This window comes from Bufo gargarizans, chromosome 8, assembly GCF_014858855.1.
Source record: "Bufo gargarizans isolate SCDJY-AF-19 chromosome 8, ASM1485885v1, whole genome shotgun sequence".
NCBI classification, from domain to species: domain Eukaryota; kingdom Metazoa; phylum Chordata; class Amphibia; order Anura; family Bufonidae; genus Bufo; species Bufo gargarizans.
In genome coordinates, this window is record NC_058087.1 from 137699954 (window position 1) to 137719638 (window position 19685).

The window sequence follows — 19685 nt, forward strand, 5'->3', positions numbered from 1 at the left end:
ACGTGTAATATACAGGACTATAGTGTTTCTAATATATATCCACTGTTGAAAATGAAAGGAGAAGGTAAACACATGGATGAAAATACCTCTCTCGGTTGGGACGTGCCAACTCAGCCAAAATGATCTTAATGGCACAACAGCTATATGTCCTGCATAATGCACCAGTATGGCTCCCAAGGTATCTACTCCGTAGGATGGATGATATATTCCGAGATTTAGTATGGAAAAAGAGCTCCAGAATAGCATTGTCTAAGTTGCAGCTGCCTAAAACAGAGGGAGGAATAGCCTTGCCTAATCCGTGGGTAGGTTTCCTTTCTGCACAATTACAGCGTATGCAGGGATGAGGGATAGAGGATGGGGACAATGCCTTGGATTCCAGAAGACTAATTGTACAATCCCTGGTATCTGAAAAATCTCGAATAGGGGCATTAGAGGCACATAGATTTAGGTTATGCTCTCCTGGACTACCTACTTTACTCTTTATGCATAAAGTATGGTGGAAGGTACGAGAAGTACTGGGGGTAATTGGATGTACGAAATATACCCCTATTTGGAGGAATCCACAGTTGGGGGAGATTTACAAGCTGGAAGGATTTGATAGCTGGGAAAGGGCTGGGGGTCACTAGGATATCGCAACTCTGTTTAGAGGGGAACCTCCAAATCCTTTCAGCAACTGCAAACAGAGTTTCAATTATCAGTGTTTTATCCGTACTTATCCGTAGTTAAGGCACGCCGAGTCCAGAACGAGGAAACCCATTAACTGTGAATTCCATGGCAGTGATAGTGCGAGATAGTCTGGCCTGTACTACTGGATCTATGTCGGAAGAAAGATGGAGGGATGTTTTGGGGGCAGTACCCACGATATCTATGAGTGTGGCACGTAGACGCTCACAATTGTTTCTAAGACATCGTGTATATAAGACGGGTCTGCGAGCGGACTCTAAATGCCCAAGGTGTGCTGCCCCGGAAGCAGACCTGATCCACATGTTCTGGTCTTGTACGGAACTGGAGCTTTTTTGGAGTGCGGTGTATAAACAAATAGAAGAAAGCTATGAAGTTGTGGTACCGAGGGTTCCTCTTGTCGGGTACCTTGGATACGTAGAAGATCTGCCAGTTTCCACAGATCACAAACAAGCTATTGCTAAGTTATTATACACCGCAAACAAATCTATAGCTAAACATTGGATACAACCAACCCTTCCAACTGAGCCGGAGTGGATAATGGCTAATTGTATGATATCCATGGAAAGTGGTATTCATATTAGAAGGGGCACTATAAAGAAATTCCAAAAAAACCGTGGAGGGTGTGGTTGGCTGGTCCTGGTATGTTGTCCCAGAGATTGACGCATATATGGAATGACATTTGGAACATACAAGTTGGTGAAATATCTAAAGTGATATCAGGTGATGTCTATGTTGGAGTACCATTCTCTTGGTGGAGAAGTATGGCCACACGGAGAGAGGGAGGGGGTTATAGGGTAATACTTATTGTTTAAAGAATAACCGTACACGATTGTTGTAAATGATACTTTTGTTCTGTAAAAGACGGGTACCTATACATACAAAAGTATGGTCTGTGTGTAATGCTATGTTATATGTGAAACGCAAATAAATAAGATCTGATTAAAAATAAAACTAATTAGTGACCAGTCTGAATATTGCAGGATTATATACATTTTTTAAGGATAGTGACATGAAAAAAAAAAATATTAAATACCAAAAGAAAAAGTTTAATATAAAAACGTTTAAACAATAGGTCTTCCCTTTAGAGTTGTGTTCCAGGTATTTCTTACTAATAACCTATCCTCAGTTGGGGGCCCGACACCAACGATCAGCTGTTTGAGCAGGCCGTAGCACTTGGGTGAGCACAGCGGCCTCCTTGCCACTTACCAAGCACATAGGCCATGTTATCAATGAATGTGTTGGATATATTAGTGATCTCTAGTCCAGTGTTTCCCAACCAGTGTGCCTCCAGCTGTTGCAAAACTACAACTCCCAGCATGCCTGGACAGCCTTTGGCTGTGCGGGCATGCTGGGAGTTGTAGTTTTGCAACAGCTGGAGGCACACTGGTTGGGAAACACTGCTCTAGTTATCCCTCCCTCCCCAAATCCCTTTGTCCTTACCTCCTCCTTGTTCTGACCTGAAGGGAACAGTTGTCTTGCGTCCAGTGGGGGTCTGACTCCTGGCACCCCCACCGATCAGCTGTTTGACCGCGCTGCTGTGCACCAAATCAGCTCCGTACACTGGGTGGTGGTGGCCATGAACGATAATGCAGTGCTGGCCTGATACAGTATTCTTATCTAAGCTAATGGGAAACCATTTTCTGATACTTCAGTGTTGTCATCCATTACCTTGTGCAGAATGTGGCCTAGTTAGTGGCGGGTTTAACCTTCTTTTTTTTTCTTTCTTCTTTTCCTAGCAAAGCTCTTGCTGATTATTCAAAGAATTTTATCATCTCGATAATAGTCGGGAAGGATCTTGTGCCAAGGTGAGGACTGCTTGGAATACAGGTGATATAAAATTTCATGACCGCAAATGAGACATTTTATCTTCCCTTTTACAGACTGAGTTTACCAAACATGGAAGATCTAAAGAACCGAATACTAAGGATGGTGGTGAACTGTAACCGACCCAAGGTATGTGAATCTATGACCCTAAGGGTCCATTCAGATGAACGTAAGTGCTCTGTGCCGCTCCGTTTTCAGATGTGGACCCATTGACTTGAATGGGTCAACCATCTGCAAGATACAGCAAAAGATAGGACATGTCCTATCTTTTGCGGTGCGGAGGCATGGACCCGAAAGCCCACGGAAGAGCTTCCGATCCGTGCCTCCGTTCCTCAAAAGATAGGACATATCCTATCTGTTTCCGTTACTTGCGGATCGTGGACCCATTCAAATCAACGGAGTGCACACAGCCGGTGCCTGTATTTTGTGGACCCATTGTTTGCAGCCCACTGACCCCTTACGGTCATCTGAATGGACCCTTAGGGTCTCCCTAGATGCCAACCATAGGTGTCCTGGAATGCCAGATCATTAGGTGCCACTTTAAAGGAGGTGCTTATTTAGATCTGTTAATGTTTTATATCTTCTCCCTGACTCTCCTCAGTACCGGATCCTGCTGCACGGATGTTGGTACGAAATATTCGGTGGCAGTCCAGATGACTTCCCGACAGAACTGGATGGCCGAAACATGGCATCTCTGACACAGCCGCTGTTGGCTGAGCAGGCTCTACTGATTCAGAAATCCTCCTCATACAGCACACTAACAGAGGGCTCCCCCGCCGATTCTCCTCGATATCCTCGTCTGTATCTACCAGGGAAGATCATCCATATTACAGAAGACAGCAGATCAGGATGGTAAGTACCTCCCATTCATTGTGTGGAATTCTGTAAGGGTAAGGGCTCTTTCTCGTGCTTTTTTCCATTGGGGGACACAGACCATGGGTATAGCTTAGAGGTATTAGTAGGAGGGACACTATGCAAATGAAAGAGCTCCTCCTCCTCGGGCTATACCCCCAGACTCCACCAGGAGGAACTCAGTCTTTGCTTAGTGTCTGGTGAAGGAGGTTGACACTCTCTGATTCTACTCCTTTTTGTTATTTTTATTCTAGATGGGGACACAGGTCGGCATGGCGCCTTCCTGGTCCCCCGTGGAGTGCCCGCCGCCGTCTTTGGGACGTTGCCTGGCTGCCTCCATTTCCCCCCAAGAAGATAAGTGGATCCGGGCTCGACCTGTTAGCTCCGGCATCCCACCAGCTGCTGGGACGCCTGCTGCCTACCCTCCTCCAGAGCACTGTTCTCCTGGATTGGAGTCAGAAGTCTGAAGAGGCGCATCCCTGCTGGTCTGGACATCGAGGGAGCATGCTGAGCAGATAAGTGTTGCACAATCCCTCCCCCTCCCTCTGTGTCTATTTGTCTGTGGCTGCCTGGGTGAGCTTGAAGAAGGATCCTGATGGGGCACTTTCTTCATTTTGGCACTGGAGTACTGGCATCTCTTCCCCTTAAACTGTGGGCTTCAGCGCTTCTCTCGTCGGGCCTTGGCTGCTGCGCTCCCTCAGCGCCCGCCGGCAGGCCGCTCCTCCACGTGGTGCGCTTATTTTCGCGCATATTTTCGCGCTCGCGCATATTTTCGCGCGCGCGCTTATTTTTCGTGCGCGCGCTTATTTTCGCGCGCTTTTTTCGCGCCATAATGACGCGTTAGGGGAGGCGGAGCCTCGGCATGCCGCTCTGACTCTCCTTACACCGGAGACTCTGTTTGCTCATGGCCGTGCAGCTCCTCATCACTCTACTCCGTTTTGTGCCAGGCAAGCTGGTAGCTCAGTGGTACTGCTGCTGTTGCCCCATGTCCAGGCTTTCTGAGTTCAAAGCCCCTTTCAGCCTTCAAAAATTGTTTATATTATTCTAGATGGGGACACAGGTCGGCATGGCGCCTTCCTGGTCCCCCGTGGAATGCCCGCTGCCGTCCTTGGACGCTGCCTGGCTGCCTCCATTGCCCCCCAAAGAAGACAAGTGGATCCGGGCTCGACCTGCAGCTCCGGTATCCCACCAGCTACTGGGTCTCCTGCTGCCACCCTCCACCAGAACACTGCACTCCTGGACAAGGAGTCAGAAGCCTGATGAGGTGCATCCCTGCTGGTCCTGGAGTCGAGGGAGAAGTTCTGCAGGAGCAGATAAGTATTACCTGCATCCCTGCCTTACCCCCCTCCTCCACCCCTCCTCCACGTCCCTGGGGGCCTGCGGTCCCCGCTTGGGCATCTGCCATGTCCAGCGCGGCCGCTAAATTGGTCTTAGTCACCAAGGCAACCATGTCCTTTAATCCTGTGGCGCTAACGACTCCATCTCTCTCAGTGGTCCCCACAGTGGGTGACTGACTACGAAGAGGCAGCGTGAGCGGCAGCATCCCACCTCGGATGTCTCTGTCTCTCCACCCCCCTCACCTCGCCGGTGGCGCTTGCGGACTGCTCTTCCCCCTCCCTAGGGAGAGTACTCCGAAGGAGAATTATCCGGCTCGGACGAGCCACGTCCTTTTTGGACTATAGGGCATTTTCAAATCCTGTGACGCCAACCACCTCTCTAAGTGGTTTTCCACAGAAGACGCCCGAATACTAACAGGGAGCGTGAGCAGCAGCATCCCTCCTCGGATGGCTCTGGCTCTCCCCCCCCCCCCCCCTCGTCTAGAGGCGCGTTCGGGCGACTCTCCCCTCCCTTAGGGAGCGCAAGTCTGAAGGAGAATTTCCGGCTCTGATTAGGTCATGGAGCGGGACCCCTCGCCTAAGCTCTCCACCAGGGTGGCTGACTTAGTGGTGACTGTCCGAGACACCTTTATTCTCCAAGGGGATTCTCCTCCTTCCACTGGTCAGGAGTTCCCCCTTTTTCCGTCCAGGCAGTCGGAGACTACCATGTTCCCGGTCCATGAGGGATTTTTCCGCGGTCATGTCCAGGGCCTGGGGTGGTCTTAATAAGGTTCTCGACCACCCAGCGCATGAATATACTTTCCTTTCCCTGCTGACGGCGAGGAGAGGTGTCTCCTCCCCCTAAGGTGGATCCTCCGGTGGCCGGATTAGCCAATTATGTGGCCCTTCCTGTCTTAGTCAGTTCCTCTTTCCAGGATGCTGTAGACAGACGCATAGACTCTCTTCCAGGTCCTTTTTTCGCTGGCAGCGCGTCCCTGTGACCTACCTTTCACTCAGCAGGGGTAGCCAGTGCTCTCTCGGTGTGGTTACAACACCACCACCAGGAACTGGCGGTACGAGATGCGGCTACTAACACACTGGAGTTGGTTCTCCAGATGTCTCAGGCTTCTAACATTCTTTGCGAAGCTTCTAGGGACATTGTTTCCCTCTTTGCCCGCAGGTTGGCCATCTCTGTCACTCAGCGCGAAGAGATCTGATTGAAGGTGTGGGACGCTGACGCCTCCACCAAGCGTTCCCTTGCTAATCTCCCCTTTGGGGTTTCCAGGCCTTGTGGGGATCAGCTGGACGAGTTCGTCTCTGCATGCCTTTTGCCGTTTCTCATCTGGTAGGCCGTCGCCTGCTTCCTCCGCCGGGGGTCTCAGGTCGCCCGCAAAGAGGCCTTCCTTTGCACCAGCCTTCCCGGCACTAGAGGGCCCAGTCAGCCCGCCCTGCTGCTCCTAGGCCTATCACATGTCCCGATTGCGGAATCCCACCATCGATTCCTGCGCTTCGCCATTATGGGTCGACACTGTCAGTTTGTCGCCCTTCCTTCGGGTTGGCGACCACCCCGCGGGTCCTTGCCACGGTCCTGGACCGCTCATGGCGCTTCTTCGTACCAGGGGCATTCCTTTGCTGCCCTGTCGGGACGATATCCGGATAGAGGCCCCCCTCTCTACCGCAGACCACGGACAGCGTCCGGATCACTGTTCAGACCCTGGAACGGTTCGGCTGCCTGGTAACTTTCCCAAACTCCTGCCTCTTCCCGTCCCAGAGGCTCTCCTTCCGGAGGGTGATTTTGGACACCTCGGCTGCCAAAGTATTCTACCAGCCTTCAAGTCCTCCCAGGTCCAGGGGGCAGTGTCGCATCTGCTGCGCTCCCCGTGCCTCTCCATTCGGGAATACTTGCAGGTCCTGGGTCTTATGGTAGCCTCTTTCGAGGCCTTTCCATATGCCCAGTTTCACACTCGCCTGGCGCAACAGGAGATCCTTTACCTTTCAGCGGGTTCGGGCAGTTCTCCCTTGGTGGCTGTTCCCAAAGAACCTGAGGTCGGGGAGTTCCTTTCTCGCATTCTCCTGGACGATCGCCGCCACCGATGCCAGCATCCTGGGTTGGGGGGGCGTTTTCCAGTCTCGCACGGTTCAAGGAATTTGGCCGGCGGCAGAGTCTCGCCTTCCAATCAACTTTCTGGAATTGAGGGCGATTTTTTCCGCTCTCTCTCTCCTATTGGACCTCTCTCCTTGCGGGCCTCCCAGTGCGGGTTCAAACGGGCAATGCCGCGGCCGTGGCCTATATCGACCATCAGGACGGGACCCGCAGCCGGATGGTGATGCAGGAGGTGAAGTGAATTCTGACGTGGGCGGAGACTCACGTTCCGGTGTTGTCAGCAGTTTGCATTCCAGGAATGGACAACTGGACAGCGGACTTTCTAAGCCACAACACGGTGGATCCAAGCGAGTGGTCTCTGCATCCAGAAGGGTTCGAAGAAATCTGCCACAGATGGGACCGTCCGGATGTGGACTTAATGGCGTCCGGGTTCAACAACAAGATCCCAGTGGTCCTGGCTCGCGCCCGAGATCCGGAGGCGTACGGATGGATGCGCAGGTGTCTCCGTGGCAGGACTTCAGCCTCCTCTGTTTTCCTCTCCTGCCAAAGGGTCTACGCCAGTTCGAGGCGGAAGGGACTCCGACCGTTCTCATCACCCCAGAGTGGCCTCGCCGCGCGTGGTTTTTCGGACGTGGCTCGGTTGCTGGCGGACGCCCCATGGCCTCTTCCCGACGGACAGGACTTACTGTCTCAGGGCCCGTTCTTCCACCGGAATTTGCGGTCTCTTCGTTTACCGGCGTGACTGTTGAAACCGCCATCCTGATAAAGATGGGGTTCTCGGATTCAGTGGTTAGGACCATGATCAGTCCGGGGAAGTCTTCTTCCTCCCGGATTTACTATCGTACCTGGATGGCCTTCCTATCCTTTTTTGAGGGTTCGGGGTTCCCTCCCCTTCGGTTTTCCATCTTGATGGTACTGTCTTTTCTTCAGTCTGGGCTTGTGCAGGGACTGTCGCTTAGTTCCCTGTAAGGTCAGGTTTCGGCGCGGGCCGTCAGAGGTCCCTTGCTCTTAAGGGTCCGGTGGTGACCTTTCTTCGGGGGTGGCGCATTCGGTTCCCCGTATGTTCCCCCTTTGTCTCCTTGGGATCTCAATTTGGTTCTGCGCGCTCTGCAGTCGGCTCCCTTCGAGCCTTTGAGGAGGGTCTCTCTGACTGTTCTCATCTGGACTTCCTTGTGACCATAGCTTCTGATACAGCTACATAGCGTAGTGATTAAAGTTCTGGGCTATTATGCAGTGGCTGTGAGTTCACGTCCCATCACGAGCTTTTAGGTCAGACTGGTGTCGAAGCTGGCCGCTCTTTCCTGTCAGGAGCCTTAATGGTTTTCCTCCAGGATTAAGTTGTGCTCCGTCCAGTCCCCTTCTTTTTGCCCAGGGTGGTCTCTCCCTTCCGCCTTGATGAGGATCTTGTCCTGCCTTCCTTTTGTCCTTCTCCGGCTAACCCCAAGGAACGCACTCTGCATTCCCTGGATGTTGTACGGGTCCTGAAGGTGTGTCTCGCGGCTACTGCTTCCGTCCGCCGTTCTTGGCGCTCTGGATCTGCTTGGCTATTTCCGCGGCTTGTCACGCTTGTGGTGGAGTTCCCCCGGCTAGAATTGCCGCTCACTCCATTGGGGCGGAGGGGGCTTCCTGGGCAAGACGCAGTCGTGCCTCTGCGTCTCAGCTGTGTACGGCGGCCACCTGGTCGTCCTTGCATACCTTTGCAAATTTTTGTCAGTTGCATTCACTGGCTTCGGCTGATGCGGCTTTGGCCGCAGGGTTTTGCAGGCTGTGGTTCCTGTTTGACCGTTGGGGCGTTCCTCCTGGCGGTGCTGATATTTTTTCCCACCCCATGGACTGCTTTTGGACGTCCCATGGTCTGTGTCCCCCAATGGAAAAAAGCACGAGAAAAGGAGATTTTTGTGAAACTCACCTGTAAAATCTTTTTCTCGTCTTTTCCATTGGGGGACACAGCTCCCACCCATTATTCCTGTTGCAGGAGGGGTCTTTAGTTCAGTTTTTCTGTTTCTGGTTGGACCTTATGGCTTGGTCCGATGGTTTCCATGATTTTTTTCTTGCTCCTTCTCCTACTGCTTGTGCAACGCCTGAGTTCCTCCTGGTGGAGTCTGGGGGTATAGCCCGAGGAGGAGGAGCTCTTTCATTTGCATAGTGTCCCTCCTACTAATACCTCTAAGCTATACCCATGGTCTGTGTCCCCCAATGGAAAAGACGAGAAAAAGATTTTACAGGTGAGTTTCACAAAAATCTCCTTTTCACATCTGCGTTATAGTCTTCCGGCATAGAGTTCCGTCGTCGGGGCTCTATGCCGGAAGAATACTGATCAGGATTTTCCTAATGCATTCTGAATGGACAGTCCGTCCTTCAGGATGCATCAGGATGTCTTCCGTTCCGGAACGGAACGTTTTTTGGCCGCAGCAAATAGCGCAGCATGCTGCGCTTTTTGCTCCGGCCAAAAATCCGGAACACTTGCCGCAAGGCCGGATCCGGAATGAATGCCCATTGAAAGGCATTGATCCGGATCCGGCCTTAAGCTAAACGTCGTTTCGGCGCATTGCCGGATGCGACGTTTAGCTTTTTCTCAATGGTTACCATGGCTGCCGGGACGCTAAAGTCCTGGCAGCCATGGTAAAGTGCAGTGGGGAGCGGGGAGCAGCATACTTACCGTCCGTGCGGCTCCCGGGGCGCTCCAGAGTGACGTCAGGGCGCCCCAAGCGCATGGATCACGTGATCGCATGGACACGTCATCCATGCGCATGGGGCGCTCTGACGTCATTCTGGAGCGCCCCGGGAGCCGCACGGACTGTAAGTATACCGCTCCCCCGCTCCCCGCTCCTACTATGGCAACCAGGACTTTAATAGCGTCCTGGGTGCCATAGTAACACTGAAAGCATTTTGAAGACTGATCCGTCTTCAAATGCTTTCAGTACACTTGCGTTTTTCCGGATCCGGCGTGTAATTCCGGCAAGTGGAGTACACGCCGGATCCGGACAACGCAAGTGTGAAAGAGGCCTTAGTTCACACAGAATTGTTAAGGATTTGCAATGCGAATTCAGCCAAAATATGAACAGTTTCCAGTACAATACAAAACCTCATTCACATGTAGTGGCAAAAAATTGGCGCAGAATTTTCACCCACATCTACCCTTACCCTAAGGGGTTGTTCAAATGGCTTTTATTTTTTGTCAGTCGAATTTTGGAGCAGACCGCAGCCCCTAAATTCCGCCGATGGCTGCTTCCTTTCTGTCTCCCATTCACTTCAGTGGGAGGCAGCGCTGAAGATCGTACCTGTCCTGCATTCCTCATCTAATACCAATTCTGGAGCACCTATTCTTATGACTGTATGATGTGCCATTCCTTTATTATTCCTTCTAGAAATGTATAAATGAATTGTCAGTGGTCTGCAATGAAGGTCCAGATGGATGTTACCAGCAGAGGGAGTATGTCCCTGCACAGTCTGACACTATCCAATCAGTGCTGCCAGTGCCAGACTATGCAGGGACACCCCCCCCAACTGCTAACCCCTATCTGGAACTTTATTCCAAACTGCTAGTAATTAATTCATAACTTCTAGCAGGAATAATAAAGAAATGGCACAACATATAGTGATAAGAATAGATTCCCCAGTATTGTTAGTACATGCAGGATGCAATAGTTACCGTATTGTTCGACCTATAAGATGCACCTGCCCATAAGACACACCTGGGTTTTAGAGGAGGAAAACAAGAAAAAAATATTGTTCATCAGACCTCAGCTCCGAGCCACAGTCAGACCCCCAATGTTAATCAGACCTCAGCATAGACACCTAATGGTAAGAAGACCCCCAATCAGACATCAGTGTGAAGGTGAATGAATCCCAAGCAGACCTCAGATCAGACCTCCAATGTGAGTCTGACACCCCCCCCCCCCCCAAGCAGACCTCAGATCAGACCTCCAATGTTAGTATGACCCCCCCCCCCCCCCAGCAGACCTCAGATCAGACCTCCAATGTGAGTCTGACCCCCCCCCCCAGCAGACCTCAGATCAGACCTCCAATGTGAGTCTGACCCCCCCCCCCCCCCCAGCAGACCTCAGATCAGACCTCCAATGTGAGTCTGACCCCCCCCCCCTCCCCCAAGCAGACCTCAGATCAGACCTCCAATGTGAGTATGACGCAGACCTCAGATCAGACCTCCAATGTGAGTCTGACCCCCCCCTCCCCCAAGCAGACCTCAGATCAGACCTCCAATGTGAGTATGACCCCCACCCCAAGCAGAACTCTGACCAGACCCCCAATGTGAATATGACCCACAAGCAGACCTCAGATCAGAGGCCCAATGTGAATATGACTCCCACTCCCCCAAGCAGACCTCATATTAGAGCCCCAATGTGAATGACCTCTCAAGCAGACCTGAGATCAGAGCCCGATGTGAATGACCCCCAAAGCAGACCTCAGATCAGACCCCCGGCCGTTGCTCCTGACATGCGCTCTCTCCTCGTTCTTCCTGCCATGTGCTTTGTTGTGACCTGATGTGCACAGCATAAGGTCACAGAGCACCGACGTCCTCATGCTGTGAGCCGAGGAAGACCAGGAAGCGGTGAGTACAGAGCCAGGGGAGCACTCATTCGTATTCACCCCATAAGACGCACTGACATTTTCATACCACATTGAGGGGGAGCGCGTCTTATAGGGGGAAAAAATACAGTCCTAAACCAGACATGTCAGGAAAGGGCACAGGTCCTTTTTTTTTAGTAAAATTCCTAATAGTAATCTCAGTGAAGGACATGATGGGGGCAGCCTCTCCTTAGCCCAGGGTGGCTGATGACGGAGAACAGTAGAATCCCTTGCACAGCAAATGTAGAGAAATCTTTCTTCAGCATGCACAGCACTTGATAATTAATTCCACTATTCATGAAAAGTTGTGATTCTCTACCAAACCATTCTCAAGATCTCTGCTTGCAGTCAGTGAATGGAAACATTTATTGTTTACACCCAGAGGCTGAAAACCTTTTCCTGACCTAGTACTGCTCACATAGCTGCAATGTATAGGAATGAGCTTTGTTATAGCAGCTGTGTGAGACAGGTTTTCCGCCTCTGAATTCTTTGACTGCAAGCAGAGATCTTGAAAATGGTGAGAAATGGATGAGCAAAGTATATTAAAAAGTTGCATAACTTTCAGAGAATCTTCAGCTCTATTAATCCTGAAACCTCCTATTCAGGCTATACGGTGTATATAGGACCGCAGAGCGCCGCTAGGACTGGTCAGTCATATCTAATTATTATGTAATTTTTTTTTTCCAGTCTCTGTTTTTCGGATGTGAAATACAGCGCACGGTGGTCGAAAGAGACTTCTTTCAACAGCATTTACATCAGCCCCAGAATGATCACCGACCACATGCCGGACATTGTACAGAACGCTCTGAGGAGCCTGTGTCAGGAGCGCGCCGGCTGTATGCCCTGTCAGACTCCACCGCACGACTTGCCTACCACTTAGGTCTAAGCCATTGCAAGCAGTGCACCGTCTCACCCCAGTGGCTATGGGAGGACAAGCGAAGCAGTCTTACTAATAACACAGTAACCCTCCCTCTACTACAGGACGATGACGCCGCGGCTGAGAAACGATCCTGGTGACAAGAAACGCACACATGTCTGGTTGCCTTTTGCACTAGCCTTTTTTGTTTCTTTGGACGAGTTTAATATTTTAAGTTAAAAGTTTTGTGAAAGGGATGGAACAAGCAAAGCAAACATTCTGCACTGCTTAAAGGGAGTCTGTCATCAGCATTTCACTTTTTTAACCCTTCCCACAGCTCCCTAGCATGCTTACAGTTAATAAAAACGTTACCTCTGGCATCAATCCTGCACTTATAGAACCATCAAAACCGATCTTTATAACATATGCAAATGAGGGCTCGCAAGTGCCCAGGGGCGGCATTACCCTCGTAGGTGCACTGCTTGCTCAGCCTTTTCATTGCGTCCTCCCGCCCCCTTCCTACCCTCCGCCCGCCCATCATTTCCCTCTGACCGCCTTTCTACTAGCTTGTTATTCCGCCGAGATCCTGCGCCTGCGCACTCATTCCTTTGGCCGGCGCATGCGCACTGCGATGCCCATTCCTTGTATGGCATCACAGTAACTATTGCGACGTGAAAACACAACAAAGGAGGCGGTGCATCGGCGCTTGCGCATTAATTACTGTGATGCCGTACAAGGAATGGGCATCGCAGTGCGCATGCGCCGGCCAAAGGAATGAGTGCGCAGGCTCGGGATCTCGGCGGAATAACAAGCTAGTAGAAAGGCGGTCAGAGGGAAAGGATGGGCAGGCGGAGGGTAGGAAGGGGTGGGGGGACGCAATGAAAAGGCTGAGCAAGCAGGGCACCTACGAGGGTAACGCCGCCCCTGGGCACTTGCGAGCCCTCATTTGCATATGTTATAAAGATCGTTTTTGATGGTTCTATAAGTCCAGGATTGATGCCAGAGGTAACGTTTTTATTAACTGTAAGCATGCTAGGGAGCTGTGGGAAGGGTTAAAAAAGTGAAATGCTGGTGATAGACTCCCTTTAAAGGGGTTGTCCGGGATTGACATATTAAGGACCTATTCTCAGGATAGGTCATCAAGATAGGATTAACGGGGGTCCAGCTCTTAGGCACCCCGCTGATCAGCTGTACGAAGAGATCCCAGCTGTCTATAAGCGCTTCTGCCTCCGCCTAGGCCATGTGATGTGTCGTTCATTGGTTACACGGCGTAGTCGCAGTTCAGCCCCATTCAAGTAATTACCTTCCATTTTCAAGATCTCTGCTTGCTGTCAGTGAGAAGATTGTTGTTTACATACATACCTAGTCCTGCTGTTGCATCCATGTATCAGTTTGGTGTTCGGGCTGTTTAGCTTATTGTCTAGACTGTATCAGGGGAAAGAAGGACTAGCGGTTTATGGGTTTGAAGCCACTAAATGTAAGCAAGAATACCTTAAAGGGGTTATTCACCCCTGGGGACCCCCCTCCCCCTAATGTCGCCAGACCCCCATTGAGAATCATGCTTATCTGGTTCCTGCTGCTGGGTTCCGGCTTCTTTGCTCCACCGATGCTCCTAGGTCTCCTCGTGTCAAGATCCGGTTTTGCGTAGGTCACGTGGCCGCTGCACGTCCATTACGGCAACATGTCACCCATTACATGACCCAGTGACATGACGCATGGGTAAACACTTCACGGTAGTGGCCACACAACCGGTGTCAACATCTGGTTTGACCCAGGAGCTGCGGCAGGGATCAGGTAAGTATGATTCCCATAACAGGTCCGGCCACGCTGAGGATAGGGGGTCTGCATAAAAGCTCTCAAGGGGTGAACAGCCCCTTTAACTTGTTTGACAGCAAGCAGTGATTGTGAAATTGGTAAGGAAACACAATGTTTGTTAGACGGTAGATAAAAAAAAAGAAGAAGCCAGACCCTTTGTGCAGACAGTCGGGTGGGCTGTCCATGTCCGCCATGCAGATTATTGCGTGTTCTTGTGTTATGCCTTTGTGTGTGTATGTGTAATATTATATGTGAATGCGCCGACGTGTGTAATGAAATAATGAGCCTTGCAGTTCTGAACGCAGGTGCACGTTTGCAAGGTGTTGTGTCCTGTAGCAACCAGTTTACCATTTTCATGTCGGTGCTTGGAAAATGTCAGCACAATTCTTCCAGAACCGTATTACTTTTGCAGCCGTTTTTTAAATTGTCTCATGAATGCTGTTTTAAAGGAATTCTTCAGGACACTAGAAGGTTTATTGTGGCGTCTTTGCAATCCACCAGTCTCTACTATCATACGTAATCCTCAAGATCTCCTCCTCCAAAGAACCAAGCTATAGAGAATGTATAACGAAGCATGGGCACCTCCAATGTCCAGTCCACTAGGACCATGACTCCGGTAGGGAAGCCCTTGCTTAGATTGTGGGTTCCCTACTGATCTTATGAGGTCCTGCTTCTGGGGACCCCTGTGATCCCTTCTGAGGAAACAATCTGTTTTGAAGTATTGTGAGGAATCTATTGATGTCTGCGGACCCTCGTGGTCCTGAAGAGCAGAGACCCTGACTCCGCTCTCACCTCAGCCTAGTGGGGTGGACAACTGCTTTTCATGTTATATAGACTTCAAGTTGTCTGATGGGTTGAGTAGTCCCTTGCACCCCCATACACAGTAGCAATGATGAGAGGAACCTGACTTCAATGGCCGTTTGTCTTCCTTTTAATCTTGCTCTAACAGATTGGAGAATTGGGAATTCACAGTCAAGTGCTGGTTCCCTCCCACCATATTCCACCTCCAAGGTGGCCAGGGCTGGAAGTGCTGGTAGATGGCATGAATATATGCTACTGGCACTTGTGGAGATCCAGTGCTGTCAACCTCATAGAACACAGTGGTCTACCTTGTACCGCACCAGCAGTGGCCTGAACCGAGTGAGTTATCCTTCTAGATGTTTCTACATTGTTCTATACTTTCTCCACCTGTAGTGCCCCATCTACAAGACATTCTAAAGAAAAATACGTCTAAGGGCTCGTTCACACGACTGTGTGAAGCCCGTCGCCGTATTGTGGACCGCATTTGCGGATCCGCAATATACAGGCACCGTTCTGTGGTCATTCCGCATTACGGATGCAGACCCATTCATTTCAATGGGTCCACAAATCCGCAGATGCGGAACGGATCACTACGGAGTGCTTTCTGGGGTTCCATTCCGTGCTTCCGCACTGCAAAAAGATAGAGCAAGTTCTATCTTTTTGCGGAACGGAAGGATCGCAGACTCATTTAAGTGAGTGCGTCTGCCATCCCCATGCGCCTGCCCCACGGACAATGCTCGTGCATTGCGGACCACAATTTGCGGTCCACAGCACGGGCTTCACACGTTTATGTGAACGAGCCCTAAGGCCTCTTGCACACGACCGTATGTATTTTGCGGTCTGCAAAAAAACGGATCTGCAAAAAATATGGATGACATCCGTGTGCATTCCGTATTTTGGGGAAACGGAACTGCTGTCCCCTAATAGTACACTACTATCCTTGTCCGTAACGTGGACAATAATAGGACGTGTTCTATTTTTTGCGGAATAGAAACGGAATGCACATGGAGTACCTTCTGTTTTGTTTTTTGTGGACCCATTGAAATGAATGGTTCCGTATAAGGTCCGCCCCAAAAAATACGAAACGGAATTAAAGTACGTTCGTGTGCAAGAGGCCTAAGTGATTCCATATTCTTGTGTCCTCTGTTTTAGTTGGAAATCGGACAACACCAGGGATCTGTCGGCAATAAAGAAGTGATGAATTACCTGGCAGATCCCACACTAAGGCGCTTTTGGGCAGAACCTGTTTAAAAGCCATGTCAACAACACGTGACCGCTGCAGCCAGTCACTGGCCTCAGTGGTGCACAAAAGAGGCCATTGATTGACTGCAGTGGTGATGTAATGTGTTGTCAGCATGACGTCACCACTGCAGAGATCTAGAGCAGTGGTGTGGGATCTGCCAGGTTACTAATGATCACTACTTGCAGGTGGATCCCTTGTGGTGTCCGCTGTCCTCCTGAAACAAGACAGACCCTTTAAATTTGCCACCTGCTCATGTTTCGCACGCGTTGGGCTATGCAGCTTGTGCACAGACATTGGTGGTCATTTACGATGCCCCTCTATGTGAGAAACTTTTTAAACATCATGGCGCCTTAATTTAGGGGTCCTCGCCACTTTTTGAAAAGCGGGGGCATGGTGGGGGTGACCCGGCACATTCACGATCACTTACACCAGTTTACTGCCAGTCTACTACCAGCTGGAGTAGATTTTAATCTAAGCACATGGACTGCCGGACGGTGCACTTAAGTTATGACGAGTCTGGCGCTTGGTAATTCCAAAAATATTCTCTACGTTATAGATCTGTATTTATTGGCAGATGAAGTGAACTGAATGTCTAATGGTTTGAACATTCACTTTATAATACTGTCCTCGCCACCCGGGCCATTCACTTACATAGTAACATAGTACATAAGGCCGAAAAAAGACATCTGTCCATCCAGTTCGGCCTGTCATCCTGCAAGTTGATCCAGAGGAAGGCAAAAAATAAATAAAAAATGAGGTAGAAGCCAATTTTCCTCACTTTAGGAGAATAAAAAATTCCTTCCCGACTCCAATCAGGCAATCAGAATAACTCCCTGGATCAACGACCCCTCTCTAGAAGCTATAGCCTGTAATATTATTACACTCCAGAAATACATCCAGCAGCAGCTATGGCTGCACTACTGAGGCTCACACTGGTCGGCAGCAGCTATGGCTGCACTACTGAGGCTCCCACTGGTTAGCAGCAAATATGTGTGCACCACTTAGGAGGCCACTAGATACCTCTGGTTAGCAGCAGCCATGTCTGCACTACTGAGGCTCCCGCTAGAAACATGTGGTGGGCAGCAGCTATGTCTGCACTACTGAGGCCACCACTACACACCTCTCAGCAGCAGTTGTCTGCACTACTGAGGATCCTGCTATAAACCTGTGGTCTGCAACCGCTACATCTGCACCACTGAGGCTCCTGTCTGATTTTGCCAAAATAATGTAGGTCTGCCTGTGACTATAGCTATATTCATGAAAGGTGCCTGATCTGTACCAAAACCACCACTAATAATAATAATCTTTATTTATATAGCGCCAACATATTCCGCAGCGCTTTGCTTCAGGGGTTCATGTACATAAATAACATACAGACAAGTCAATAATTACAACAAGAAGAATGAGGACCCTGCTCCCCAGAGCTTACAATCTATGAGGGGAAAGGGGTGACACAACGGGTCACAATGAATGTATGAGGGACTGCTTCACACAAAATAAGTCGCGCCTCCCCCATAGCCCTCTGATTGTAAGCTCCTTGCTGTGTCCATTTCTTTGCACACTTTTTACTTTGTGAATTGAGATTGATGGATCTGAGATACTCTGAAATAATGAGGTCTTCTGTACATACAGTGTGAATGCCCTGCTCCTGTGGAAACCCTTCATACAGCGCTGACGTCTGGAATAAAACATTTCTAAGAAGTCTGTGGTCTTTCTTCTCTTCTTCAAGGTTATACATGTGCCCCATGACAACGCATCCCCCTGGACTTACCTGTGGTCCTGGCGAGCAGTGGTGCAGTAGTATGCACACCGCCTGTTCACCAATCCGCCAATGAAACGGTGGGACTGCTGTCCTGCTTTGGGGTATATACAGCCTGGGGGAATCCTTGTAACGCCCCCTTCTACTAGGAGCATTCTAGAGCATACATTTTTTATTTATTTTTTACATTTCCCCATTGACTTACAGCAAGCGTCTGGACAAATTGTGGAACGGGTGCGGACCCATTCATTCTCTATGGGGCAGTAATGGATGCGGACAGCGCACAGTGTGCTATCTGCATTTCTGGAGCGCGCTCCTGAAAAAACATAGAACATGTCCTTTTCTTGTCCGCAATTGCGGACAAGAATAGCCAGTTCTATGGAGGTGCCGGCCCGGTGTATTGCGGATTTGCAATTTGCGAAACCGCAATACACTACAGACATGTGAATAGACCCTTTGGGGCCAAATAGTACAGCCATTACTGTACTGCCATCTAGTGGTAACTACTGCATATTGCTCCCAGTATCTTTTATCTTCGATATATATATAAAGGACGTATATATGTCTGTATGTATGTTCCATGATCACTCAAAAACGCAACCATCGATTTCAACGAAACTTGGTATACACATCCCTAGCTACCTGGAAAGAAATTGTGTGGGGGTCACAGCTCTCTAGGAAGTACCGTTCCAGAGATATTCCCCAAAAATGACCTGCATTAGCCAATACAAGCCTGTAACTCTTTCTCTTCATATCCCAACTGCCATACACACGGTCACATGACCCTTCTCAGCCAATAGAAGCTCACAGGCCCTTAGTTTCCACATACACACAGTTTTACTCCAGGTTTCCATAACAACCCAGCCATTTTTCTTCACTGCTGTAGGTCAGCTTTAGGCTAGGGCTACACGACGACATGTGTCGCGCAAAAATAAGTGGCACAACTACACTGCTACATGTGTCGCAGTACATGTGACATGCTGCGACTGCGACACGACAGTCGCAGAAAAATCCATCTTGCATGCATTTTTCTCGCCCAATTTCCTTGGGGGACACAGAAGACCTTGGGTATAGCTCATCTCCCTAGGAGGCGTGACACTAAGTGAGAACTGTTAAGCCCCTCCTCCACAGCTATACCCTCAGCCTGGAGAGAGAGACTGCCAGTTTTTGCTTAGTGTCCAAGGAGGCAAGACACTCCCTGCTACTGCAGGGCTGTTTTTCTCCTGTTTGGTTTTTTGCTTTTGTCTTTTTCTTCAGATCATCAGGGACAACAGAGTCGCACTAGACCTCTCTGTTTCTCCCGGGGTCGAGCTGCGCCAGTGCCGGTCATCCGCACTGCTGCCTCCCCCACAGAAGGCAAGGTGGACCAGGGCAGCCCAGCTCCCCTGCATCCCGCCAGCGCAAGGGTCGCCCGCACGCCAAGTCCCTCTTCCAGCGTCCTGCCACTACGGTGCCAGTAGCTGAAGGGGCGACCCTGCTGGAACGGACCGAGGGTGAAGACGGCTGTGGTAAGAGAGAGGCTTCTCCAGCCCTACGTTCCCCTCATTCCCTCCCCGGTCCCCTGCGTGCTGGACCCCCATACTGGTCCCTGCTGGACCCTGAGGTGTCGTTGGGAACAGCCATTTTCTGGCTCCAGGGCTGTCTCTCATATCCAGCTGTTGCCCAATAATCATATAGCCCCACACCACCACCATACTGGTGACCGCGGGGCGACTATACACTGCCCCTTCATAGGGCATTGCACAGGGGTGAGCAATGGATGGCTGTGGAGGAATTCTGCTTTAGGACCGGAGACCCGCTCCTAGCTGCCTCTGACACAGGGGTTATGCCGGCCCTCCCCCTTA

At 50.4% G+C, this 19685-nt stretch overlaps 1 protein-coding gene across 1 annotated transcript in view; it reads left to right on the top strand.

Moving 5' to 3' along the window:
* The window catches only part of DAGLB (diacylglycerol lipase beta), a 40876-nt gene extending 28301 nt beyond the window's left edge, over positions 1–12575 (top strand). The window contains exons 12-15 of the mRNA XM_044303599.1: positions 2421–2489; positions 2565–2637; positions 3110–3360; positions 12055–12575. Coding sequence (XP_044159534.1) covers positions 2421–2489; positions 2565–2637; positions 3110–3360; positions 12055–12247 — 586 coding nt within the window. The 3' untranslated portion in view covers positions 12248–12575. The remainder of the gene's footprint in view (positions 1–2420; positions 2490–2564; positions 2638–3109; positions 3361–12054) is intronic.
* The last annotated feature ends 7110 nt before the right edge of the window (positions 12576–19685 follow it).